Here is a 28000-nt window from a genome sequence, read left to right on the forward strand (position 1 = left end):
TCACTTGTGTCACTGTGTGTCTTTTTGCTGCAGAGCTGCACTGAAAATCGCTGACTAATGTATATCAAATTAGAGAAACGACTGTCAATACTGAAGGAGGGCCTATGGCTGTCACTTTTGTAGAACAATGATGATGTTATGTAAGTTCCCATTTCTAGTCAGTAAAGAAACTGCAGCGTATGGAAATTCATTAACAATAAACCAATTGAGAGAGCGAAAACAAATTAAAGCGGTAATCTGTGCGAGAAGATTTACTGTAAGATTGTGCAGGGACAGATTCTTCGAGTTGTGACAGCTAGCAAGGACATTACTGAGTGTGCAGTCAGTGTTTGGAGCAGAGAGAGAAGCCACATCACAAGATTTCAGTCAGCAGAGGAGTGTCTTCAGTACATGTTCTCTGTTTTGGTACTTTGCATTGCATTCAGACTTGATCATACAGCAAAGATCTGTCATCTTGTTAGAACCCAGTTTTGTAACACCAATCCTGTTCTCAGTGTGGTTCGTTAATTTGTCCATCAAGATTTCAACTGTGAAAAGATGCAGTGTCATCCTTACAGAGGCTACTGAGGCTTTCAAGCCACAAAGTACTTTCTGAAATCTGAGTCTACAAAACCAAATAGATAAATAGTGTGATACTGTTTTTATGACACACAAATCTGATCAAAAGATTAAACCCTTCAATAAGAAATTGCAGAAAATATGTCACTAGCCTTATATTTCTTTATAATACAGTTATAATGCGATAATAAAGTTCCCAACACAAGCATAGAGACACTAGCAGAAATGTCTCTGGAGTCCAGAGTGTTTTTTCAATTTTGCCTGTCCTAAACCAATCAGGTTTAGGTGAGACTCTGTCCTCAATAAATCTTCACAGTTGATGTCATCTGACTGAAATTTCCAAGATTATGTTACAAGTTAGTCTTCAGAACTAAAATAAAGGGAGAACAATTTTGTGTCATGATTTAATAAGGTTAAAGGAACAAATACATCTGAAGAAATATTCTACTGAGAATGAGTTTGATTCATGAAAACACTGACCTTTTATAAAATATCCAAATTTGTCTGTGTGGCAATATACTAATCTGTGTACCGTTTACATCTCCACTACAGTGCATAGTCAACTTTCTTAATATACTGCAATGTCTACCGCCAAACAGCACAAACATATCAAACTTTTGCCCCTTCTATATTTAATGTGTTTCACTGATAACCCAAGGTTTAATTTGTACCTGAAAATGGGCATTGACTAAGTGAATAATATTAGTCATATCCAAACTCAAGTGGGGAAAAGCAAGATTTAACTCGACTATTGGATTTGCAGTGGTGGGTCTCATTTGTGTATATACTGTATATAAAAAAATGTCCCTGGTAAATGATTAAATTAGTGGTATTACTACCAAGTTCATCAGACTTCAACTAATCCCAGACCCCAAAAAGTTGCCCAAACACACAACAATTCTGAATACATAAGTTATGGCAATCAAACATCCTAAAGTAGAAATACCAAATAACTGCAACTAAAAATTAAAATAATATATAACAATTTCAAATATTCAATCAAAGCCATATGATAAAAACGTAAGCTAAGAGAGGATGCAACAAACAAAAAGGAGACAGAATTTTCATTTGACTTGTGAAACTGTGAAATGTAGTCATGTGTTTCATATAAAAAGGCTCTTTTGGTCCTTGTACATATGACAGACAAACTCTTAATGTGTCCCACACATCAGAGGGGCTTTACCTGCCAGCCCAACACTGATGCAAAGGTCTTAAATATGACAGGACTCCACATAGCTCACAATGATCATATCACAAGCCTCCCCTTCTCACCACTTGCTTTCAGTATTCTCTGCATCATGAATCTATTAAGACAAAAGTGATCATAGTATCAAGTCCCAAAATAGCGGAATTAATGTCCAGCATTCAGCATGGTCACCAGCTTAGTCCTTAGTTAGACCTACTTTGCAATGTGCTTTCTGCAGACCCGACGTACCAGCCCAAAAGTCCTTATCTTCCTACTGACACCTGCAAGGAAGAGGAAAATAATCATTAAACTCTGAAGACTTAAAAGAGATTTTGAACTCACATCTGGTATTTTTAAGGGTATTTTACTCCCCAATGTCTTAATCAAAATGTGTTCATAAGCTCAATGGCAATTCCAACATACTACAAACTATATTTGTATACTTGAAGGAGCCTTCATCTTATCAATTTAAGCTTGTGTTAGCATGGTTAAATTGACACGTGGTACACCATGTTGATGTAATTTACTGTAACATTGCATGATAGCATGATAGCCTTACCATATAAAGTTAAACATATTATAATCTTATAGCATTTAAACTGAAGCATTCTTCATACATTCATTGTCTTGTTAGCTTGTTGGCAAAACGAATTAGCACGTTGCTGTTTTAGCAGTAACACGTGGGATTTTAGCTAGCTCTAGTCTTTTTTGTTTATTGTCACGTAACAAGTAATCCACCTTGAAAAGCCAAATGCCATCTTTATGGTAAACCTTTGTTTTTTCATCACTTTTGACACTTTGGCAAATGCTTTTTTAAATAACTCCTAATTTAAATAAATAATAAGACCCAACACTATTTACTATATACGTTAAGTTGCATAAGTACAGAGAGAGAGAGTGAGTGAGTGAGTGAGTGAGTGAGTGAGAGAGAGAGAGAGAGAGAGAGAGAGAGAGAGAGAGAGAGAGAGAGAGAGAGAGAGAGAGAGAGAGAGAGAGAGAGAGAGAGAGAGAGACAAAGACAGAGACAAAGACAAAGACAGAGGCAGAGGCAGAGACAGAGGCAGAGGCAGACATGGCTGCCCAGAGAGGAGCGTCCATGTGCTCACTGCTCTACAGGGGACATAGAGACAGAGATGCACTTCCTCCTCCACTGCAGCAAATTCTCTTTACTAAGAGATTCCCACTACAGGGAAATTACTAAAATAGTGACAAACTTCCCAACATTAACCCCAGAAGAAAAACTGTCAGTTCTCCTGGGGGGAGGGTCAGCAGCTCCTCTGGCTGCTAAATATGTGTCTGCCTGTCACAGCCTGACAGCCAATAAAGCAAATTGAATTGAATTGAGAGAAAGAAGATCAAGCATAACTGGATGCATATACAATTGTAAATGTTTGAAGTGTTTGCTGTATGGTTTTGTTGATTGTTACTGTTCTGGTTTTTGTTTTTTTTATTAACTCTGTAAAGCACTTTGAATTGCTCTTGTATGAATGGTGCTTTATACTTGCCTTGCCTTGCCATGTGTAAGAAGGATTTACATATTTATACAATGTATGTACAATATGACTCTGTTGATAACTAGGGTAAATGTGACTGGTCCTCCAAGTTAGTAGGCAGCAAAGTTTTATTGCAATTCATCCACTAGTCATAAAGCCAACTCTGATATCACATGAGTAAAATCCCCCTTTTACGCTGCAAAAAATCATTTGTTTGCTTTGACAATAACCGTATTGCCACATCTGTCCAATAACATGAACAGTAGTTTAGGCCAATGTTTTTCTGCTGACCTGCAGGCAGTGAATCTCTAGAAGAGCCCTATCTCCCTCAGGTTGATCTTGATGATGACATCGGTGACAGCATCGAACACAAACTGCACATTCTTGGTGTCGGTGGCACAAGTGAAGTGGGTGTAGATCTCCTTTGTGTCTTTTCGTTTATTTAAGTCCTCAAACTGGCACTGGATATAAGCTGCAGCCTCTTCATATGCGCTCCCACCTACAGCAGAAAAAAGGTCAATTATAAAAATATTTTATTTTAATGTCAACCAATCTAAAGTTAACAAAACACACTAAAATGAACTAAGGTGTCACTGTGACAAAGTATAGCATCCCATTTTTCAGATGTTGATTACTAAACACAATTTTATATTTATTTAATTAATGTTTTCCTTTTTTTACTGTGAGAAAAATGATGCTTTGAGGTAACTTTCAGAGTAAAAGTAGAAAATATTTTCAGCAAAACAAAACATTTGAAACGTAACAAGGGATGCAAATAGTTAATGTTGATCATCAAGGACAAAAAGGTCCCACAGTATATTACTCAGAGCTTAAATTGAATTCAACACTCAAACGCAGCAAAGAGATGAATATTTCCTCTTGAGGAAGTGTGCACACACTAAACCACATTTTCTTAAAAACATTTTTAATCCACAGGTTTGTCTCACCAGAGTATTCAGGGTAGCAGATAGTGAGCGGGCTCCTGAGGATCTTCTCTTCAAACAAGTCCTTCTTGTTGAGGAAGAGGATGATGGAGGTGAGTGTGAACCACTTGTTGTTGCAGATGGAGTCAAAAAGCTTCATGCTTTCATGCATCCGGTTCTGAGGAAAGAGCAGATATGAATGTGTACCTTTTGGGCGTTTACCTTGGATGACATTTTGCCATGTCATGGCAGGACAGCAGAAGTGTTTATAATCATGACAGTGATGGCATATTGCTCTTTATGGCCAGTAAATTAAATACCATGCATATCATAAGCAATGTAAATATAACAGCTAATTTCACACAATTACCAAGATTTGTGATGTCTGAATCCAAATGAAAGGGCTCTGTTGTGTTTTTGCCAGCGTGTATTAGCTGCAGAATAAGAGCTGGCTCACTGTCATGGCTTACTGGGACACTTGAATAGAAGCCATCCTTAATCTTATTAGTAACACCTGTGCTTTTCCTCTTCAGAGAAATCTAATTGTGTGCTGTGAAAAAGGCTGTGCTCAAAACCCAAAATGTGGTATCACCTTCATGTTAAGATTCAGTGATCCTAAACCACAGTGTTCCCACCAATTACCATCTCCTCATCCTCAGCCAAGACAAGGTCGTAGTCACTGAGCGCCACGCAGAAAATTATACTTGTGACTCCTTCAAAACAGTGGATCCACTTCTTCCTCTCTGAGCGCTGACCCCCAACATCAAACATCCTGCAGAAGTGAACACACAGAGACATAGCAACTTCTTAAACTGATGTACAGGGAATGTGTTCAGTTAATTCAAACATAATTATAATCTATTGTTTTAGTGGGTGCCCTCAGAAACCAAAAGCTAAAATCCACAAACACATTTGTCTCAATTTAAAGCTTTAGAGTCAATGTGATGTGTTTTTGGCTGACACAGAAAATAAATGACAAAACAGCGTCCATTGATAAACACAAGAATAAAGGTACTGGAGCCATATGATAACATTTACTGCGACTGCAGCAGATCATACCAGGTCGTCACTTTTGAGTTATGAAGGGGTTTATAATGAGGCATTAAAAGAGCTCCAAATTGGGGCATGGGTTAAAAATATGGCTACATGCATGTCTATGGAAAAAATAACATACATACTCAGAGGAAAACTGATACTATATGAAAAGTTGTGGGAACCCTTTGTGCATTTTTTGGAATGCAGTGATTTGTGCAATGTGCTTGATGATTACCTTAAAATTGAACTTGGACTTTGTCTAAATATATGAAATACCTCTTCTCTTTTTAGATATGTGTTTATATATGCATGCATGCGGGTGTATGTTGTGGAATCTTGATTAATATCCTCTATTATAATCATGCATTTTCTTTAAATATAATCATGTTTTTCTTATTATGCTCATGTATTCTTCTTTTAACAATTATATTCACATGTTTTCCATTTTATATGTTTTATTGAAGAAACCAGCAAATAGTAAGGCATAAGGCCAGAGATCTGTGCAGATCTCTGAATAAAGGTGAGACTGAGGTCAGAGCCCCAGCTTCTGCAAGTTCAATGCAGGTTCAGCCCGGATGTGGTTAATTCATCTATTTATAAGTTGTTTTGCAAAGACTGAGAACCAACCCTAGCCTCATATTGCAGTTGAATGTAAGCGAAGGGGATTTTTGGTAACTATGCCAAACGCTTTGTGTTAGATAAAAGAGCCGATGTACGCTTTTAAGAATTGTTGATATGTGCTTTTGATAACCACAAATGTCGTAAGATGAATACGATATGTGCAGACGCGTGCTTTTTGTAAACCACTAGACTGAGGTAATGTCTCTGTTGTTTCCAGGGTACGATGTTCACCTGACAAGACCCTTTGCTCACCCTTGATTGCAACTCACCCACACCTGTTACCCCCCCTCCTTTCTCCCCCTCCCTTTGTTTTTCTTTATGAACAACTGTATTAAGGTCACATTTACACATGTTTCCCCCCTCCCTTTTTCCTCCCTTATGTTTGAAGAACTATAAAGTATTGAGCATCTCTGTCATTCAGCGGAGAACTTCAGATGCTCTTGAGTATGCTGTAACTTCTCTCTCATGCTGCATGAATAAACTTTGTGTGTAAACTTTGATACTGAGTTCGAAGCCTCATTTCTGGTCACTGCTCGACGATCGCCTAACAACTGGGTCACCCTACCACAATGTACGTATAAATATGTGTATATGTGTACATAGATATGTATGTACGTGTATATATGTGTATATGTAGATAGACTTTTCTTACTTGGTTGTTTTTATTTTTTATTTTTTATTTTATCAAGTCTTCTTTTTAACTATATCATGAAGTTTACGGGCTGCTTATTCCGTTATAAAATGTTATGCTCTATGTATTTTAAAAAAGATACACATGAAATATGAAATTTGTAGTTGTATGAACACATTATCTCTTTTGGCCAATGTTTTATTCTTCTTTTTGTTTTTGTTCCTCCATTCTTTTGCCTGTTTCTTATTTTATTTTATTATTTTACTTTATTTATGTGCGAAGAGATGTAGGGGGTGGGGGGTTAAAGGGAAGTAAAATGGGGCTTTTTGTGGGCGTTTTGCACTCAAAAAGAAAACAATAAAAACAATTTTGAAAAAAAAAAGAAGAAAAAAGAGCTCCAAATATGCCAAGCCATTTTTGAGAAAAATACAGGTGCATCAGTCGAGGAATACCAGAAAATCGTTCAGCCTAATTAGGGGATCACTGTGACATAATATTGACTTAAAAACTGCTCACAAGCTGTAAAATAACCAATATGTAGATATAATGCACAGTTGGAAGAAATATGAGAAACAACACAATCAATCCTGCCTTTGTATCAAGATTTGGTCATTTAATGTCTGCTCTGTTTGCATTTAACATTTTGCTGAACTGAAGTTATCATCAGAAAATTGATTAAATCAGACAGTGTTTTAAATCAAAAGATAAGAACATCTTAATGTCCCATCTATTTGGAGGGCCCAAATTCAGGTTCATACTAACTTGAAGTATAGATCTTTGAAGGTGAAGTGAGTCTCCACGATGCCGGTCGTCTTCACTCGTGTACGCAGCACGTCCTGCTGAGTCGGGACGTAGTTCGGCTCGCAGATCCTCTCTAAATCATTCAGATAGCTGAGAGACAAAAAACAGAAAACCCTTATGAAGTAAAGTGTGACCAATATACTGTTCAGCCACTAATATCGGGCCAATATGGGCCTATCATGAATATGTACCCTAAGACTCTGTGCATAAGACACACTTTATGATTTTCTTTTCACCTGAAAAGTGATCTGTATCCTTTACACTATGACCAATACACCAGTATAAAATTCAGAGAGAGGTATTTCATTCTGATGCAGTAATTTATTCAGAAGATGGCGCTCAATGAAGCAAGCCATCACCTTGCTGCATAAAGAATACTGTCTTCATAGCAAGGCGGACCAGTCTAGTGGTCCACCCTTTTTTCATCATTAGGTCTAAATCACAAAGATAATGGTGGTATAGTACTAAATAAATTAACCATGTGCAGTGCCTGTGATTGAGAAGACTCATCAGATTAAGACAACACTTGATCAGTACAGGTAGGTGGTGCGAGTCTCTGTGAGGGTCCATACCTCACAACAATCAAAGTTACCATTGGATAGTAGGATTGCAAACCTGACATGGCGATAACAGATGGTATTTGAAAGAGCAACACAGTGACACAGAGACTGCTCCGGCTGGACTTGACTGAATGCAATGGAAGTCTTCACAGCAGTCAGAAGTAAACAGTGTTGAGGGATATTTAAAAACAGTGTCATCACCTAGTTCATTGAACAAGCACTGCACCTACGTTACAGTTTTGAATACTCTGGCACTGTCCCCGGCATATGTATAACAACATCACAGGGTGGAGAGACCACAGTCTGCACTAGAATTGGTTGAAAATGTCAGATAGCGGTCAACCTATATCACTTTGTTAACTGCTGATGCCTATAATTAGATTGCAGGTTGGTTGATGGCAGATATATATGATATGATATATGATATGATATGATATATGATATGATATATATTTTTTATTTGATTTTTTCTTCATTTGCATTTGATAGAAAACAACAAATGAATAATAACATCCATTATTCCATTTACATTACAATCTAATAACCATGGTTATTTCAGCAGTAAATTGTTTTAGATACAGAAACAGAAAAATACATTGGGTAATTGGGTGAATTTCAGAATATGACTGATATTTATTTCAGAAGCAATATCAAACTGCATTGTTTTATTCATCATAACATAATCTCTATTAAACAATAGCCAGAAACTGTTTTTGATTTGATATGCATCCATTTAGGATTGAAAGAAACATAGACAGTATATTGATATATTGGCTCTTATATGAAGACTACTTATGAACTTCACTGTAGCAGGAACTACAAAAAAGCAGGTGTGCCATAAAATGTCTATGTTTACCTTTTTTTTTATCACTGTTTCTTCCCCCAGGCTGTCACTCTGATGAACACTAAACCATAACAGTGTCATACCTGTCAGATAAATACTCTCTGTAAATATACATGTAAATACACAATGCAACAATTCTCCAAGCAGAATTCCATATTTCTATTTTTTGTATTATTTAACTACTATTTTATAATGTAAAAACTACCTCTGCAACTCACCACTGCACTTTATCATATTATTTTAACCTGTACATATTAGTCAAGCCTATTTGTTGTTTCTTTGTATTTATAGCTAAGGTTATTGTTATTATATTTTTTATTTTCTTTTTAATTGTAGGTCTTATTCTTATTATTATTCTTATGCCTTGTACAAAGAGAGCACAGTTTACTAAAGTCAAATTCCTTGTTTGTTCAAGCATACTTGGCGAATAAAGCTGATTCTGATTCTGATTCTGATTCTGATTCTGATTCTGATTCTGATTCTGCATGGTAAGATAAAGGCATCCTGGGGATTTCCAGACTGATCCTTAATGAAAAAGCCCTTTTTTTTAAAACTTTATGTCTGGTGAAGCTTGCTCTACAGACAGACGTCCCAGGACTCCAGAGAATGATACTAAATATGGGCTCATATTTTGGTGCATTATAAACACAGGCTCCTTGTGGGTTGAGTAAAAACAGACTAACTCCACTGGTTCCCCTTGTCTTGTAGTGTTGACAAAGTGCACTGAGAGTTATGACGGCTCGACTGTTTTCAAAACAAAGTATGTGTCCTTCACACTGAGCTACTCTCTCTCAGGGGGAGTGTGTGTGACATGAATGCTGCAGAAACAGAACATTGTGGGACATGTCTCATTAGTAAAACTGAATCCTATTTAGCTTCTATGTTTCAATAAACTACATTACAAAGTTGTATTCAGTGGTAAAACATCATAGTTTAGTTAAAGCTTTCACCATTTTGTTGAGTGAAGTCACATCTAAGCACATGCGAACTAACAGAGACAATTTCTGGGAGTCAGTTTCTCCTTCATGTTTCTCCTTTCTCAGGAATGCAATCAATCTGTACAAGCTCACACAAGACTGTGAGGAACAAGACACATCTTGCATCCGTCTTTGTTGTTACACACATGAAGGAGGAAACTTAGTCAACACTGAATCACTTCTATGTAATGAGTGAAACAAAACAGAAAAAATGCTTCCAGTGAACTTAAAAGAGGATGTTGAAAATGAGTGATGCAATTTGAAACTTCACCCTTAATCATCACAGCAGTTTCATTTCCATGGGAAAATACAGAAATGCTAAATGAGTTGTGTTAACAGTAAAAGGCATTGATTCATGGGAAGTTTGTTAAGAGGTTGGAATTGAGGTTAGGCTAAAACAAGAAATGGATTATTAAGTAATCAACAAATGATTGTCTCAAGTGTTCTTTTTTCTGTCATTTTCTGTCCAAAAAATATTCACACTACATTTAAAAAAATAATCAAATTTCCAACATTTCCAACACCGGACATTATTTTTAATTGCATAAAATAAAGAAAAAAGCCAGCCCCCCAACAGAGAGGCTGCAGATGAAAAGGATTATTTATTTCTGTGGACAGATAGATCGAGTGATCTCTAAGAGCTTTAGAATGAATTGAAATCATGTCATGACACTGGTGATTGTTTACACTCTTTTGCAACATATTTAACAAGGCCTTCATACCAGATTAAATTCCCTGTAAAGACATTTTCTTAGTGGACTTTCTCCTTTAATCACTGAGATAAAGATTGCAGTCATCTGCATACTGGCTGATTAAATAGTAGTTGTTAGAACATATTAAGCCTTGAGGATCTGTGTGTAAAGAATAAGTCCTCTTTAACAACAGAGTTGTTAAGTTGATATTCCTGTGACAGACTGACTATGAATGCAGTTATCAATTATTTTGTTGATGTGGCCGGATCAATAAAGTAATCTTTTATATCTCTAGCATGACTTTAAATTAAGAAATGAGATTGATGATTGTTTAAAATCTTCCCAGGTTGGGGCGCTGGTGGCCTAGTGGACTAAGTGTCCCACATATAGAGGTTAAACTCCTCGTCACAGAGTTCTCCGGTTCAACTCCCGGCCAGTAGACCATTCACTGCATGTCTTCCCCCACTCTCTACTCGCCGCGTTTCCTGTTTCTCTTCAGCTGTCCTATCCAATAAAGGCAAAAAAGCCCAAAAATACATCTTTAAATTAAAAAAAAGTCTTCTCAGGCAACATTATAAAAAGGCCAAAAAACAAATTAAACAACTTGTTCTTTCTGAGGGACTTTGTTTCCAGAGATAAGGACTGCAGCCATCTGCATATCAACTCACTTACATGTAGTAGTTGAATTTGTTAAGTCTTTATGGATCTGTATGTAAATAAGTGTTTCCTTACTATGCAGCAGAGTCGTTGAGCTGATACTCTCGTGATCGATCACAACACGCTTGAACTCCCACATCGCTCCACAGCCGTCTAATCACGCTGGTCAGCTCTGCTGACATCACACCTTCCTCCGCCGAGCTCGCCAGGGCAAACAGCTGGCGGGCATCATCCTTAAAACAGAGGCCATACATTTCTGTAAAACATTTGACCCTTTAAAATGTTGAAAGAGGTTTTAAAGTGGATGACTTACTGCCCGTGCAGCATCTCCAAAATCTATCTTCAAGCGTCCCATGGCCCGGATGATGGCCATGATGGACTGTATGGTGTTGCTGTACACAACCACTTTGTACTGCTTGCACTCTTCTTCCGAATATCCATCTTCATGAATAATCCTGATGCAGAAACAAAACCCAAATACACTCTTAGAGTCGTGATAAACAATAGACAATTTGAACAATGGCTAAAACAAATGTGGGACAAATTACAGTTCGGACAATAATTTCATGCCACACTGTCATTAGTGCTGGAATTTGAGCTTCAGTGTGCATGCAGCATGTCTAATGTGGGAACCAGGGGAATCTATTCAGGTCCTGCCAGGCTACCACTGGCCTCCTTTGTTTGACACGTTATGCAAAAGGGTGCTTCCTCCTCTGCCTGAGCCCAGTGAAACAAGGCTCCTGCTTTGCTTCCAATGAGGGATGAACCCTGTTTGCAATCACAGCTCTCCGCACACCATTAACCTCTGACAACAAGGCTGCAGCTGAAAGATGGAGGGAGGGAGGGAGGGAGGGAGGGAGGGAGTGTGACTGTCTTTTGTCAATGAAATACAAAAATAGGGTTGAAGCCTTTTACGGGAGGTAGCAGTTTGATATAATGTTGTGTGCTGTGTTATCATGACTGTGTTACTCACTTCATTTGCTTTACTATTGTGCTTTTCCCAGACTCCCCAGCACCTGAAAAACAGGGACAGAAGTTAGGCAGCTACAATAGGAATGAGCAGCCACAATAACATCAACACAAGATATGAGATCGCTGAGATCACATGGAACACGACACCTTTTTCACTAAAACTAAACTTAATCAGATCCCATCGTTTCACAATGATTACAAAAAGTAGCCTTGTAATGAAACTCAATAGTGAGCATCTGAGTGAGGCTGAGGGAGTACTTATTATGATACCTTACACATGGGCTTGATGTTTTTGTTTATCAGTAGATACATTCTTCCCTTAGATAAGCAGGTTGTCATTGGCCACAGAAAGACATGGACACCAATGTCATATTAAGGAATCAGCTTACTCTAAAATGTGTACAGTAAACCACAGAGGTGCAGCAGCACAGAGAGGATTATGGGAAACAGAACTGTTATGAGCAGGGTTGCTTCTTTAGGGAACCAAGGCATTTAAAATCTGTGACAAAAGATGGTACGGTTGATATCAGAGTCTTTGATACAATAAAGGCTGCTGTAATTATGTTTAGAGGGGAAATAATTTCACACGAGGAACCTCCACAGTATTTCTACAACTATCATCCAAACAGGAAACAGTTGTCACGCTTCTGGCTGAGCCAGTGTTTTTCCACTGGAGAGACAATACCAGATACCATGCTGCTCTGACTGCAGAGAGCAGAGAGCAGAGGGGCCATAAAAACCCCACAGATTATTTTAAGAGTCTGTCAGCAATCTAAAGCCCTGAAATAAACACAGAATTCTCCTCCATCCAGAGTACTGCAGTATCGTTCAAGGGAGCCTGCTCCTCTTCTATTTCTAAACCCTCCTTCCTTAAATTTGATAGTGTCCTCAGGATCATTGCAGTATTTGTCAACCCAAAATGACAGATAATCTGCAATGACTCAACTGGTATTAAAGGTTAAGGATCTCCAAATTGTCTTTGACAGAAACAAATGGTTGTGATGTCTTTAATGACAGGCAGACATTACAGAACCTGTAGGTGTATAAATAAATATTCTCAGCTATCTTTCCTTCAAACTTCAGTTCCACAGTACCACTAACAGCCAGCTAATCCCGACCTTGATGAACCAATCCAAGGCATGATATTTTACTCCTATTAAATGTATTTCCTTTGTAGCCTTTTTAGCCTTCTAGTCTTTTTATATCTTATCTATTATGTTTCACATTATTACACGAATTTCATAATCATTACTAATTTTTTGGTCCATGAAATATCAAATTGTAAAAGTGCCTCTTTACCACAGAAAAGAACATCTTTCCAAGTAAAAAGCTGCCAGACCAATGAGTGTTAGTCATTTCTGTCACAAATAACAACAACAATCAGCATAATAACTGATGACCCACAGACGGTTGAATGACTCATCAATTCATTGTTTCAGTTTGTCGTGTGATAGAATTGAAAACTCCTCCACAGAACAGAGTACACACACATTCTCCTTGGCTCTGGTACAGTAAAATATCAGAGGAATAGTTGAACATTAAAGGAAATACTCTAATTGAATTGTCCAATAATAAAATCACAGAATAATATCACTGTTTAGCTTAGCTTAGCTTAGCATCAGCCTTGTAACAAGGTGAAACTAGGCCGTCACTGCACCTGGCAATGATTAAGTCGAACGTAGTACACCTTTTAACACCCTGATGTGTTTATGGTTTTACTTTTCATTTGGTACAGATCTAACAGAAGAGACATATGCAGATTATTAAATACTTTAAGATTTGCTGGTAGTCAAAACTTTTGTTCCTTACAAATCTAGACTGCTGTTTGTGCTGAGATAAGCTAAGATAAGCTATTTTTACCCTAAATATATTTCAGTCAGACAACTTATGTTTACTTAAGATAAAGTTTATTACAGCATACAGTATTGTGTTTGGTGTGTGGGCTCTAAACCTCATTACTCCTCGTAGATTATTTAAATGCAGACATTGAGGAGTAATGAGATAGGACTAAACCCCCTCGGAGCCTGCAGGTGGATGCGGGGGAGGAGGTGGGTATGAAGTTTGCACACAGCGCTGAGCAGGACAGCAGGAGCACTGGCAAAGCAGAGGCAGAGACAGGGAGACTTGCAGCTTAAATAGACTGCCAAATGAGGATGTTGAGATCAGCTGATAGGGAGGATGATGGCGTGTCAGTATGAATGAGCGCAGCTCGAGTTTTCTGCCTGAACTAGCTTGCAGGCGGCGCTCCATTATATAGTGTCAAGTAACTTTCAGTGAGCAAGCTAATTTTCCAAATTTCATTCAAATCTTTGCAATTTTGTGGCTTAAAACGCATTACCTTGTTTCCCTGTCAATAGTTTTACAGACAAATGCTGGCCATGGAGCTCCTCTGATTGCTATTTGAACCTTTCTCCAAATAGAGACAATCTCCGAAACCACAGCAATAAGATACTGACTTTACAGAGAGGGAATTAATATTCACATCCTGGTACAAAAATGTTTTCTTGTCTCTTTAGCTCTAGCTGGGATTTTTAAATTAAACCATGTGTCAAAGTTAGCATTATGAAAGGCATGGCAGCTTTGAGTAACAGCTATTACAGTTAGTAAGGAAACACATCAGTTCATTAAAATCACTGAATTTGACCTCTTGTGAATCTACTACAAATACGGTCATATCTGCCTCCAAAAACCTGAAAACTATGGCACTAACAAGAACTTCCGGTTTAATACACATCATAGCAGTGACATCACTGTTGCTACTTCCACTTCTTACAGTCTTGTTGAAGCTAGGTCTCTGCAAGTCTGTTCTTCACCTCTCTATCATCTGTTGACGCAATCTGGAATAGGAAATATTGGGTGCAGTTTCATAAAAGAGACATTAAAACTTGTGTGAACATGAAATGTCTCATGGAAAACTCACCATGCCATTCGGAAATGAGTTCCAAAAAAGTGTAGGCTAAGTTTAGACTGGTACAAGACTCTTTTTGCTTAGCTTAATAAAGCCACAACAATTAACAGAAACTGCAAAATGAAGATGTATTCAGGCAGTGGAATGTGAAATATGAACTCCTGATTTATTTTAAAGCAACAGATAACAAGTCTGGATGTCCAGGGCGTTTAAAAGATGGCGATATATTTCTTAATATTGATCTTACTGTAAAACATTTTCAACCACATTTTTGGTACAGCATTAAAATTTTGTCAAAATGATTTTCACTGGAGTAAAATATTCAGATGGCCGGCCAACAAGTATGAAGTCTATGAATTCTTCGGTTAAGCTGTCACCAGAAAACAGATTTACACCAGCTCATCAGACAGGCAGGAGAGGACAAATTGCCTTATTTCCTGTACTCAGTTCTGTCAGTCACCAATTATCTCATTCATGGTATTTTTTGGCTGATTATCAAGCATGGCTTCCCACTAGCTCACAAACCAACTTCACACAGACGTTCACTGAGACATGCAGCAGTCTGGATTCCAAACCAAGCCTCATTTACAAGAATCTCAAATGTAGACATCATATGAATAACTGTTCATGGTACAACAGGGGAACATTTTCATTGGAAGGGTGTGCTGGCTCTCCAGCTTTGTGGTTAAACAGCAGCTGAACTCCTTTGTTTTTCCTCCACAACTCTCTCATTCCAGCACAGGCGAGGGAGGAGGGCACTGCCTGGAAAAATTGCTCCCCTCTCGACCCTCTCTTTTTTTCAGAACTTAGATGAATATTCTACAGTGAGATTTCAGCCTGCATTGTAACATTTTGCCACCAAATATATCATCAGTCTGAAAGTTATCCTCAAAGATCAGTCAGCTGCTGCCTGGGATTCTTTAATAACATTGTCAAACTAATCCCAAAACAGCATCTATATGACATCATTTGAAATCTATTTCAGGTTTTACTTCTGTCATTACACACAGAGCACAGCTACCTAAAATAGCTTGCTTTCCACACAACAACACACTGCAAGTGGGCTGTAATCTATCTTCCAAAGAGTGGAAGCTGTTTGGTAGAAATGCCCTCTCTGATGGTGATATGAGAAGTACAGTTCTTAGCCTGGTTGCCTGTCATAGATTCTAGAGAAATATGCAACAATCCCTGCTAAAAGCTTCCTCTAACTGTGATGATAATGCCACCAACAGAAATGCAAACTTGGAACACATTAGCTATAATCTGACAACAATATTTGCCTCTGGTAATAATGGCTGACTTTGTGACTTTTTTAAATATTCCTTTTTTAGGAATTTGAGAAGCATCCATGTGTTCAGGTTAAAAGAAAAGTGCCAATGCAGATATGTCTGCAAAATAGACGCTGCCCTTTCTTCATCATTACATCCATTAGAGGGGCGTCTGTTCATCTGTTATTGGTTAGTCTCCGTTTCACAGTAAATGATATGTTACACAAAGGCTTCACCATGGCTTAGTTTGTCAGTATTGGCCCTAAAAAGGAATCCAATTTTCTTGTGATTTACTTGTAGTTCTTGCAGGTCTGAAGTTTGATAAATTACAGCATCATGATGCATATATGTGAAAAGTAAAAAGCATTTTCAGTTTTTTCCTCAAGAGGGGGATAAAATATGTAAATGCCTGTTTGTTGAATGGAGGTTGGATAGACCATTTCTTGCCTAATGGAAAGTCAGGAAATCTTAAGGCTGATTGGCTTTTTACAATCAGATTTCTCACTCAAATTAAATTTTTGGATTTATACTGGATTATTTGCTGCACTTGCAGCTGAATCTTATATAAATTGTCATATTACTGGCGATGGGATTGGGAATGTTGATTCAGCGCATTGTGTTCTCCCTGCTTTTGCTCTCCATATTGACTGTTTGTCCTTTACTCACTAAAGCCTTCTGATATGTTATCTGATTTCTATAACTGATATTAATGTAAGACAAGAGGAAACAAGAGCAGTCCACATGATATAATCCAGACATCTGGTACAGATTATGTAGAGATTCACATGAATGTGATGAAGAACACAAAAAACAAAGAGACAAGCAGGAAAAACTTTAAAGAACAAATGTAATAGTAATATCGAATTATGCAAGGTGAAATGGTCTTAATTTTCAACAGCTGATATGGTACTGATTCTCAAACTAAAAGTTAGATTTACAGCAAGGCACTACAATGCCTCACATTACAGAAATTCAGGGTCCTTGCACTTTGAGGTGACATTATAACAGATCTCAGATACTGTGTTCGCTCAGTCGTGATCACAACCAACAAATCCAGGTAACCAAAAATGTTTTAAAAACTTAAGCCAAGGTGTCCACTTTGAGAAAGGGATTCTTTCATGTGTATATTAATTTTGGGATCAATAAGGATGAAGCATTTGCATCTTGAGACACAGCTGCCTGTGCATCATAAACCATCAGTGCATTATGTCTGAATGTCTTCCGGAAGTCCTCCTGCATGAATTAATGTAGGATGTAAGATGTTTACAAATAAAGTGATTCATTTAAAAGCTACTTATGTTCTACTTTTGATGAAACACTTGGCTCTCTCATGTATTCTAGTAACACGATTCTCTCCATGCCTTAACAGACTACATAATGTTACAGGCAATATACAAGCATGCACACCATCAGATGCTGCACCTGTCACTATAAAAGACTGTCTAATACTAGGGTATCTTTCTTTCTTTATTTATCTCTCTTTTTCTCTTTCTTTTTCTCTTTCTCTTTCTTTCTTTATTAGGATCCCCTTTAGCACAAGTAAAAAAAAAAGAGGCTATTCTTCCTGGGGTCCAACACACATACAATTATACACACTTACACACAATACAACATTACAAAACAATGTGTTTAGTCACATGAATTACAAGAAAAGGGTCAAATACAGAGAAGCTTAATTTGCGGTCATCTAAATTTACTCTTTATATCATTCTCAGTTTCCTAGTTCACTAACTCAGATGATTTTTCATTATGTTTGATAAGGGAATGGAAGATACTGTTTTAACTTTGAAACAATCTTTATTACCGTCTAGAGAAATATGCACTGGCTCAGAATAACACCTGACCATGGCTCTGTACAGGACTGTTCTCTGTATTATACATGTTCTCACCTCTGGTAGAATTAACCTTTTTTCTGTTGCACATCTTGTTTGATACTTATGTTGAGCAAACTGAGAGAATAATCTTTCATATAATAACTTTGTTGAGTGTGTTACAAGTATACCTCTGAGAAAATGTGACAAAAGCATAGCATTTGTAGATCTCTGACTCATCGTTGGCCATCCAAGAGTTTGAAGACTGCAATTTTTGAAAATCTTTCATGGAAACACTGAACCAAATTACAAAACAGTAATGAAGCTGCTACAGAACCAGAGCATTCAGAACTTGTCTCATGACATCCGGAGGCAGAAATGTACAAGCCCTTCTCACAGCTGACACACCTCTTCTCCTGTACTTGTTCAACACGCATATTGAGTAAATTTAATTTCAGTGTTATGCAAATTGACTTTGTTTTATCAACATTAAGAATCAATTTATTGCTTTCTATCCATTCTACCACTAACTTCATCTCCTCCTGTCAAATATTGTTCAGTTCACCTATTGACCAGGCAGCAGCATATATTGGTGAGTCATCTGCATACATAACAATGTGTGCTTTTTCTAAGACAAATGGTAGATCATTAATAAAAACAGAAAATAGTGGTCCTAGGCAGCTACCCTGAGGTACCCCACATGCAATTAAACTGTATAACTCCTCACTTGGAGGGAGGAGGAGAGAGGATGGGGGGAGAAATAGGCCTTAACTGAACTGACCATAACACATTCAAACAAGCTTGCACTACTCATTAATTAATTATACTTAATTATCTATTTATTATTGCTGCTGCTATTTTATTATAAACCTGCACCGGTATTCCTTATTTAGACTTGTATATTGCTGCTACTGTGTACTGTACTGTGTGTATAACCTGTGATTTTTTATCTTTAGTATCTGCGTGCTGTTTTTTCTGTCCTTTGGTGTTACCTGCTGCTGGAATCTGACTTGTATCTATCTATCTATCTATCTATCTATCTATCTATCTATCTATCTATCTATCTATCTATCTATCTATCTATCTATCTATCTATCTATCTATCTATCTATCTGATTCATTTCATTATTAATGCACTAATACTAAGATAAGATAAGATAAGATGAGATACGATACGATATTCCTTTATTCATCCCACAACGGGGAAATTTAAAGTGTCACAAGTAGATAGTGCAAGACAGTATAAAGTAAACAAAAGCCTATAAAATATGAATTATTAAAATGTATTAGCAATTAAATTTAAGAAGTAAAATAAGAATATTTTACGAATGTATACACAGCTAAATAAGTAAATTTACAAATATTTACAAAACCAGTGACGCAGTGAAAAATGTGCACAGACTTATAACATAGGTGAAAAGAAGACTGTCTGCCTTCTGTTTCTTCGGCAGCTATCCATCCATTTTAATGCAATAAAAGAAAATCCATAATGCCATTCCTCTACCATTTGTAGCAGGGCTGAGCATGTGCAGTTGATAACATTATACAAATGATCAGCAATAGGGGGTCAGTAGGACAAATGTTTGAAAAGTCTGTCTGGTCTCTAATCTATACACACAGATAAGATGTTTCAAGGAGAAAACACAAAACCATGCGTATGTAAGTTATTTCCCCAAAACTGATATCTGCAAGAAACGAGTGATCCACCTGTTTGGGAACTAAGTAACAGCAACAAAAAAAAACGTGAAAGAAAAAGAAAACAACCCGATGTCCTGTTGCCTGTCACAGTCCTGACCCTGTCTCTGAACTCTTTGTTGCCAGTGATCTCAGCCAGTGGAAAGACACGCTAGTATTGTGTTGCAACCTCATTTGATCAGCTTCTTGAAAGGGGTTAGAAACATATTACCAAAAATTATAGCAAGGTGTCTGTCTTCTCACATCATTGTACTGGAATGAATGGCAAAAAAAGTTACATCTCAATTAAAAGTCAAGGGCACTGCAAAATTACAACATTGCATCAGTACAATTAGATTGTGTATTCTATACTTCTTTCAACTCAAAAGGTTTTGGAGGCCACACAGAGCCAGAGCTGCACAACACATGCTGTTTGACAATTTGTACAACTAGTTCAACCATTTAATACTTGCTGTGACTTTTTTATTTGTATTAAATTCATCAATTGCCAAAAACAACACTTTAAGAACAGGGTGATCTTTCTCTACATCTGCTGAAAATGTAAACAGGATACCAGTTGTAAACCTGTTCTTCAGTTTTAAGACCAGAACAGCTATTTTGTGTTTATGAATTTACAGAGTCAAAAAAATGAAAAGTAAATATAAACATAGTTTATCTTTTAAAAACTGAGGGGTTTGTGTGATGTGTGATCTGGCAGTTTCTTATTATTTAATACAATAATGTGATGACATGAACTGTCTTGTGCATAAAGAATAAAGCTTTCTGCAGAGATGTGACATACTACCAGAGATATCACATTACAAATGCATGTTATTTTAGCTCAATACTTTCACTTCTCCAAGCTTAATGTTATTACAATGATACCATTCAGATATGTGGCAATCTCTGTTCAGAAAAAAACTCAGTATGAGGCATTTGGATATTGCTTAACTCTAACTGGTCACAAACTAAAAACACAGGCAACAAACCTGTTTTTTTTTTGTACATGGAAATGGTGTGAAATGATTATTTGAGGCTGGCATGGACCGTTAACAGAGAGACATTCTTGCTAGATGGCATGGAGCATTAAAAAAATGTTGCTTACTGCTGGTCTAGAGGCATTTAATCCATCTGGCACGTCTATGCATCCACACCCACAGTGTCAGGACCATTGACAGTGTGCCAGTAACATAGACCAACAGGCACAGCAACAGCAAATGGTCAGTGCAGTTGTGTGGGAGAGGTCATGATACCTAACCTGGAGGCCTCAATGGACCATTGATACCTGTTTTTGGTCCTTAATCGTATTTTAAATGATCTAAGTTTTGAAACTGTGCTGTAAAGTTCAGTTTGTGATAGATATAAATCAGGCCTGCAGGAGTTGCAGTGCTTTGTGACAAGTGTCAGCACTTGAAAAGAAGTAGCCCCTCTGAAAATGAATCTACTCCCAACATTTTTACTAACTAAAAAACAGTGAAGAGGCAGAGGAGGAGTATTTGCCCCTCACCACCAACATCTGGTTTACTTCTATGAGTTCTGACAGTGAGGACATGATGAGCCACAGCTGTTTTAAACCAACATGAGAAAGAGGAGTGTTTGGAGTCAGGAGAAACTGCTTTTAAAAAGTCGAAATGTAAAGAACCCAAAGACTAGTAAAGACTAGGTTGATAACATGCTTTAAAAAGAGTGAGTACGTACCTAGCAGGAGGAGTTTGACTTCTCTGGAGGATTTCTCTCTGTCCTCTCGCAGATTTTTATCAATCATCTTACTCCTCTCCACCGCAGCCTTGTCCTCGGCACTGATCGTGCAGCCCATTTTCACTCTCAAACTACTTCTTCAGTGTGAAGACTGTGGCTTCAGCAGCTCATGAGTAGCAGAGAAACGCCGTCAAACAGCCCTCAGGGGCGGTGTGAGCTGAACTTCCCTAGCCGAGGAGGAGAAGCGGAGAGAGGGGGGAAAGGCGTTGGCACCGGAGGCTCGACTGTCCAAAGTGAGCCCACAGTCTGATGCTGAGCTGATACAGCGCCAGTCCACAAACTGTATGCCTGCTCAATAAAACTAAAACGAGGAAATGTGTTTTTAAAGTCTTTCCATCCAATTTATATTTTGCTTGGTCCCAAAGAAGAACATAAAAAAGAAAAAAAAAGAAAAATACTTAATAACTTAATGTTATAAATTGTTTTAAAGATCGGAGGCACAAACACGCGTTCTGAAAGGAAGACGTCCCACTGAGTAAAATCATAATACTTATTCAGAATCAGATCAGTTGCTGTGCAGTTGCGCGTTCGTGCAGTAGATCCAGCTGCGAACCAAGAAAACTGTAATGAAAAGGGAAAATTGATGCGCCCCTAAGGACTGACGGGAAATGTAGTCATCTACAGAAATAACAGATAATTGAATTCGATCTGTGTTTGGGGCATATTGGCAAAACCAGGCCTGTTCTTCTCAAAAGTTCAAAGGATAAACTAATTTATAATTAAGTTTAAAACAAAGCTGAGGACTTTAGTGCACGTTTTGTTGACTGTTTTTTCTCACTATGAAGGCAGCTGTGAAGCAGGAAGTTTGCGTGGAGGTGGAGAGCCCTCTTCGGACAAACATTGGAACTGCAGGCGTGCATTAGTTACATTTGAAGGCTGCTTGACATGCAATTTAGTGCCAAAACCCCAGAGAGAAGACATAAGTGACACATTTCTTCTGTAAAGGAGTCATGTTAAGTGTAACTTCTTTGATTCCTGGTGGTATTAATTCAACAAAGACTGCAGCTTGAAGGTGGGTGAACACAACTTTCAGAGGCCATGACACTTGGCGTCATCTTGCCGTTTTGAAGAACCCACTTATAGCGATTTGTGGATTTATCTGTGGACATTTAGTTTAAACTTGGTGTATTTTTCGACATGTTTTATTAAAATTGCCTTAGACCTTCATTCGAAAACCATGTGCACACAGCCTACAGCAGACTTTCAGTATAGCCCCACGGTTGAGACAGCAAGGTACTGGCACCACATCTGCAGCCAACGCGAATATGATAGTGATGTGTCATGATCAAAAGCTGCGGCTCTGAGAGCCGATGCTTTATAGTGATTCAGAAGAGCCGACTCACATCGAGAGAGAGCCGGCTACCAGTTTTTTCCTTCACTGCTTAGCTCTCACAGTGCTCAGCCCCAGCTCTGCTCACAGCAGAACTTTGTTTTGATTGGTCAGCATGTTGGCCATGCGGCCAATCACATGTGAGGATATAGGATACAGGTGATGGAGGGGAGGCTGTGTATCCTGGCTTCATCTGTTCCTTCTGAGAGGGTTAGGGTTAAGGTTAAGGTTAAGGTTAGGGTTCTTATCGAAGACTGGGCAAATACTTGTTGAGAGGAGAAATCGGACCAGTTTGGTTCTGGTTCTGTTTGCTTGAGTTTGGTTCTGTTTCTGTTTGCTTGAGTTTGGTTCTGGTTCTGTTTGCTTGAGTTTGTTTCTGTTTCTGTTTGCTTGAGTTTGGTTCTGGTTCTGTTTGCTTGAGTTTGGTTCTGGTTCTGTTTGCTTGAGTTTGTTTCTGTTTCTGTTTCTGTTTAGTTGAGTTTGGTTCTGGTTCTGGTTCTGTTAGATTGAGTTGCTTCTGGTTCTGTTTGCTTGACTTGGTTCTGGCTCTGTTTGCTTGAGTTTGGTTCTGGTTGTGTTTGCTTGAGTTTGGTTCTGGTTCGGTTCTGGTTGTGTTTGCTTGAGTTTGGTTCTGGTTCTGTTTTCTCGAGTTTGGTTCTGGTTCTGTTTGCTTGACTTGGTTCTGGTTCGGTTCTGGTTCTTTTTGCGTGAGTTTGGTTCTGGTTCGGTTCTGGTTCTGTTAGCTTGAGGTTGGTTCTGGTTCTGTTTGTTTGAGTTTGGTTCTGGTTCAGTTTGCTTGAGTTTGGTTCTGATTCGGTTCTGGTTCTGTTTTCTCGAGTTTGGTTCTGTTTCAGTTTGCTTGAGATTGGCTCTGATTCTGTTTGCTCGAGTTTGGTTCTGGTTCTGTTTGTTTGACTTGGTTCTGGTTCTGTTTGCTTGAGTTTGGTTCTGGTTCAGTTCTGGTTCTTTTTGCATGAGTTTGGTTCTGGTTCTGTTTGCTTGAGTTTGGTTCTGGTTCTGTGTGTGTTTGGTTCTGGTTCTGTTCTGTTTCTGTTTGTTTGAGTTTGGTTCTGATTCGGTTCTGGTTCTGTTTGCTTGAGTTTGATTCTGGTTCGGTTCTGGTTCTGTTTGCTTGAGTTTGGTTCTGGTTCTGTTTGCTTGACTTTGGTTCTGGATCGGTTCTGGTTCAGTTTGCTTGACTTTGGTTCTGGTTCTGTTCTGGTTCTTTTTGCGTGAGTTTGGTTCTGGTTCGGTTCTGGTTCTGTTTGCTTGAGTTTGGTTCTGGTTCGGTTCTGGTTCTTTTTGCGTGAGTTTGGTTCTGGTTCGGTTGTGGTTCTGTTTGCTTGAGTTTGGTTCTGTTTGTTTGGGTTCTGTTTTGGTTCTGTTCTGGTTCTGTTTGTTTGAGTTTGGTTCTGACCCTAATCCTAATCCTAACCCTAACCCTAACCCTAACCCTAATAATAACCCTAACCCTAAACCCTAACCCTAACCCTTATCCTAATCCTAACCCTAACCCAAATTATAACCCTAACCCTAACCCTAACCTTAATCACAACCCCTGGTTCTGTTCTGTTGATATGTTCACAGTTTTTTGTTGAATTATGCAATAAAAAAGTCTGATTAAAATACTAAACAAAAGTAAGAATGGTTTTGTAACAGAATAAATGCAAAAAAATTGGGCAATTATAAGGCTTCTCATAAAAACAGCGTACGTAAAAGGGTTTTCAACACACAAACCATTAGTTTTTGCAAAGTTAAGGTAATATATACGGCTACAAAAGATCCTAAATTAAGAGCCGATCGGGAGTCGAAAGAGCCAACTCTTCTTTGGGAGCCGAGTCAAAAAAGCTCTCTGAAAAGAGCCTAACTTCCCATCACTAGAATATGACTATTTGACATACATGCAGCTACTTACTAACAAAGCTTGCTAGTTTGTCATATAGAACAGGAGCGTCAAACTCATTTCAGTTAAGGGGCCACATACAGCCCAAGTTTATCTGAAGTGGACCGGACCAGTAAAATCATAACATCATAACCTATAAATAACAACAACTCTACATTTCCACCTTTGTTTTAGTGCAAAAAAGTACAAGTACATTCTGGAAATGTTCACATTTAATGAACTATATTTGAACAAAAACATGTTGTATTTTTTTTGCCATGATGAGTCTCATAGTGGGCTGAATATTTTACTCTTTAAGCCCTGAAACCTGCTGCGAACACCCCAAACACACAGGTTACCCACACACCTGACACAGACTTTAATGTTTACATCAAAAGAACAGATAGATTATAATAATGAAGAAGGTAAAGTTGCCTATTCTGGACCCATCATCTCCAGCAGGAACAGTTTGCTTGCTGGACAGTGTTGTATGCAGGGGTGTAGTGCTAGTGTTATGAATTGAGGTATCTCACATGAAGTTATACAATACATACAGCTTTACTGCTTGGAGTGGTCAAAGAAGGTTCAGATAGAGACACCTTTACTGTTCTGTAAATTACGGTGACAATTAGCACGCTTACATCAAGGGTTGGAGCCCAGCATTAGCGTAAGTCACGGTGACAGTTAGCATGCATAGGTCAACAGAGTAGAAGTCCACTACTGGATGTAAACCAGATGTTAAGAGAAATGTGCGTGTGTCGTGGACATCACTTAAACATATATAAAGGACGTGTTTAGTGGCCTTGGGAGGAGAGACACAACCTGGCCGAGTCATCTTCCCAAGCAGTCCGGAATGCTTGTTCGATACTGGTGTTGTTTTCCTGTAATAAACCTATTACTCTAAAAGCAAGCCAGTGTCAAGAAGTTCCTTCTGCATCTACACATCACGGGCTGTCAATATACGACAGAATCTCAACCGGATTATGCAAACAACAAGTCATCTATTTTCTCACTTTGAGAAAAAAAGTACCGTTCAGGCCGTTGCAATTAGTATCTTCTGTGTAATTTTTTAACTTTGCAAAGTCGTTCCGCAGCCCGGATTGGAACCTCTGGCCGGCCATTTTTTGCCCGTGGGACGCATGTTTGACACCTCTGATATAGAAGGTACAGGCCTTTAAGAGTAACTCATTTTGGGGTGCAAGATCGTCAAGACGGCCTTAGATTGATTATATTCTCTGAACCAAAATCTATGTGTCTAAGACTTATTGTACATTTCTTTTAAATAGATTTGGACAATTTATGTCTAAATTAAAAATCTAAATTATGTCTCAGTAAATAGATTGTAGACATCAATGACCAAAAAGTTTGTTCCTGACGTTTTGAATTACAGTGGGGCAAAAAAGTATTTAGTCAGCCACTGAAGTTGCAACTTCTCCCACCTAGAAAGATGAGAGAGGTCTTTAAATGTCATCAGAGGTACACTTCAACTATGAGAGACAAAATGAGAAATAAAATCCAGGAAATCACATTGTAGGATCTTTAAAGAATTTATTTGTAAATTATGGTGGAAAAAAAGTATTTGGTCACCCACAAACAAGCAAGATTTCTGGCTCTCACAGACCTGTAACTTCTTCTTTAAGAAGCTCTTCTGTCCTCCACTCGTTACCTGTATTAATGGCACCTGTTTGAACTCGTTATCTGTATAAAAGACACCTGTCCACAGCCTCAAACAGTCAGACTCCAAACTCAACCATGGCCAAGACCAAAGAGCTGTCCAAGGACACCAGGAAGAAAACTGTGGACCTGCACCAGGCTGGGAAGAGTGAATCTACAATAGGCAAGCAGGTTGGTGTGAATAAATCAACTGTGGGAGCAATTGTAAGAAAATGGAAGACATACAAGACCATTGATAATCTCCCTCGATCTGGGGCCCCATGCAAGATCTCATCCCGTGGGGTCAAAATGATCATGAGAACGGTGAGCAAAAATCCCAGAACTACACGGAGGGACCTGATGAATGACCTGCAGAGAGCTGGGACCAAAGTAACAAAGGCTACCATCAGTAACACACTACGCCGAGAGGGACTCAAATCCTGCAGCGCCAGGCGTGTCCCCCCTGCTTAAGCCAGTACATGTCCAGGCCCGTCTGAAGTTTGCCAGAGAGCATATGGATGATCCTGAAGAGGATTGGGAGAATATCATGTGGTCAGATGAAACCAAAATACAACTTTTTGGTAAAAACTCAACTTGTCGTTTTTGGAGGAAGAAGAATGCTGAGTTGAATCCCAAGAACACTATACCTACTGTGAAGCATGGGGGTGGAAACCTCATGCTTTGGGGCTGTTTTTCTGCAAAGGGGACAGGACGACTGATCCGTGTTCAGGGAAGAATGAACGGGGCCATGTATCGTGAGATTTTAAGCCAAAACCTCCTTCCATCAGTGAGAGCATTGAAGATGGAACGTGGCTGGGTCTTCCAGCATGACAATGATCCCAAACACACTGCTCGGGCAACGAAGGAGTGGCTCCGTGAAAACCATTTCAAGGTCCCGGAGTGGCCTAGCCAGTCTCCAGACCTCAACCCCATAGAAAATTTGTGGAGGGAGTTCAAAGTCCGTGTTGCCCAGCGACAGCCCCAAAACATCACTGCTCTAGAGGAGATCTGCATGGAGGAATGGGCCAAAATTCCAGCTACAGTGTGTGCAAACCTGGTGAAGACTTACAGGAAACGTCTGACCTCTGCCATTGCCAACAAAGGTTATGTTACAAAGTATTGAGTTGAACTTTTGTTATTTACCAAATACTTATCCACCATAATTTACAAATAAACTCTTTAAAAATCCTACAATGTGTTTTTTTCTCATTTTGTCTCTCATAGTTGAAGTGTACCTCTGATGAAAATTACAAACCTCTCTCATCTTTCTAAGTGGGAGAACTTGCAAAATCAGTGGCTGACTAAATACTTTTTTGCCCCACTGTATATCCATTCTGTATTTTTGTACATAAAGTTTAATTCAAAGAGAAGGATTGCATTGTTAATAATGACAGACATATTAATGTCAATAGACCAGTGTACTGTACAATATGTTTTTATGTGTATACAGTAATCTTCCTCCTGATCATCTCCAGCCCATCATCTCCTTCCCGCTCCCCCTGCCAAACACAGCAATCCTCTCTGTCATCAACGCAGGTTACCGAGGCAACAACTGATTCCAGAGAAGTCAAGATTTGGAGGTAAGGGGAAAAAAATAAATGAGCAATTTTACTCTCTGAATTGGTGAGGAAGACTTTTCCCTGCATATAGTTCCCACATTCACAGACTCACTCACCTAAAATCCTTATGGATCTGTTTAGGAGTTTGGTTTATTAGAAACACGCCCAACCCTCCCGGAGCGACACAATGCCGGCATCTGTCCTCGA

The 28000-nt window shown here is 38.5% G+C and overlaps 1 protein-coding gene across 2 annotated transcripts; it reads right to left on the reverse strand.

Moving 5' to 3' along the window:
• Positions 1-378: 378 nt before the first annotated feature.
• gnai3 (guanine nucleotide binding protein (G protein), alpha inhibiting activity polypeptide 3) lies at positions 379-21913 on the reverse strand. Of its 2 annotated transcripts, XR_004632998.1 has the most exons (10): positions 21310-21913; positions 11952-11994; positions 11292-11433; positions 11054-11211; positions 7210-7338; positions 4803-4932; positions 4185-4338; positions 3529-3736; positions 1962-2025; positions 379-1862 (listed from the first exon to the last, which is right to left on the reverse strand). XR_004632998.1 is itself a non-coding variant. In XM_034695958.1 (9 exons), the coding sequence occupies exons 1-8, from the start codon at positions 21425-21427 to the stop codon at positions 3546-3548; spliced, it is 1065 nt and encodes a 354-aa protein (XP_034551849.1). In that variant the 5' UTR covers positions 21428-21913; the 3' UTR covers positions 379-2025; positions 3529-3545. The 2 variants fall into 2 exon arrangements, 1 of the variants encoding a protein (XP_034551849.1); XM_034695958.1 differs by having other exon boundaries at positions 379-2025.
• Between the last annotated feature and the right edge of the window lie 6087 nt (positions 21914-28000).

The sequence above is a fragment of the Notolabrus celidotus genome, chromosome 11 (genome assembly GCF_009762535.1).
Source record: "Notolabrus celidotus isolate fNotCel1 chromosome 11, fNotCel1.pri, whole genome shotgun sequence".
NCBI lineage: Eukaryota > Metazoa > Chordata > Actinopteri > Labriformes > Labridae > Notolabrus > Notolabrus celidotus.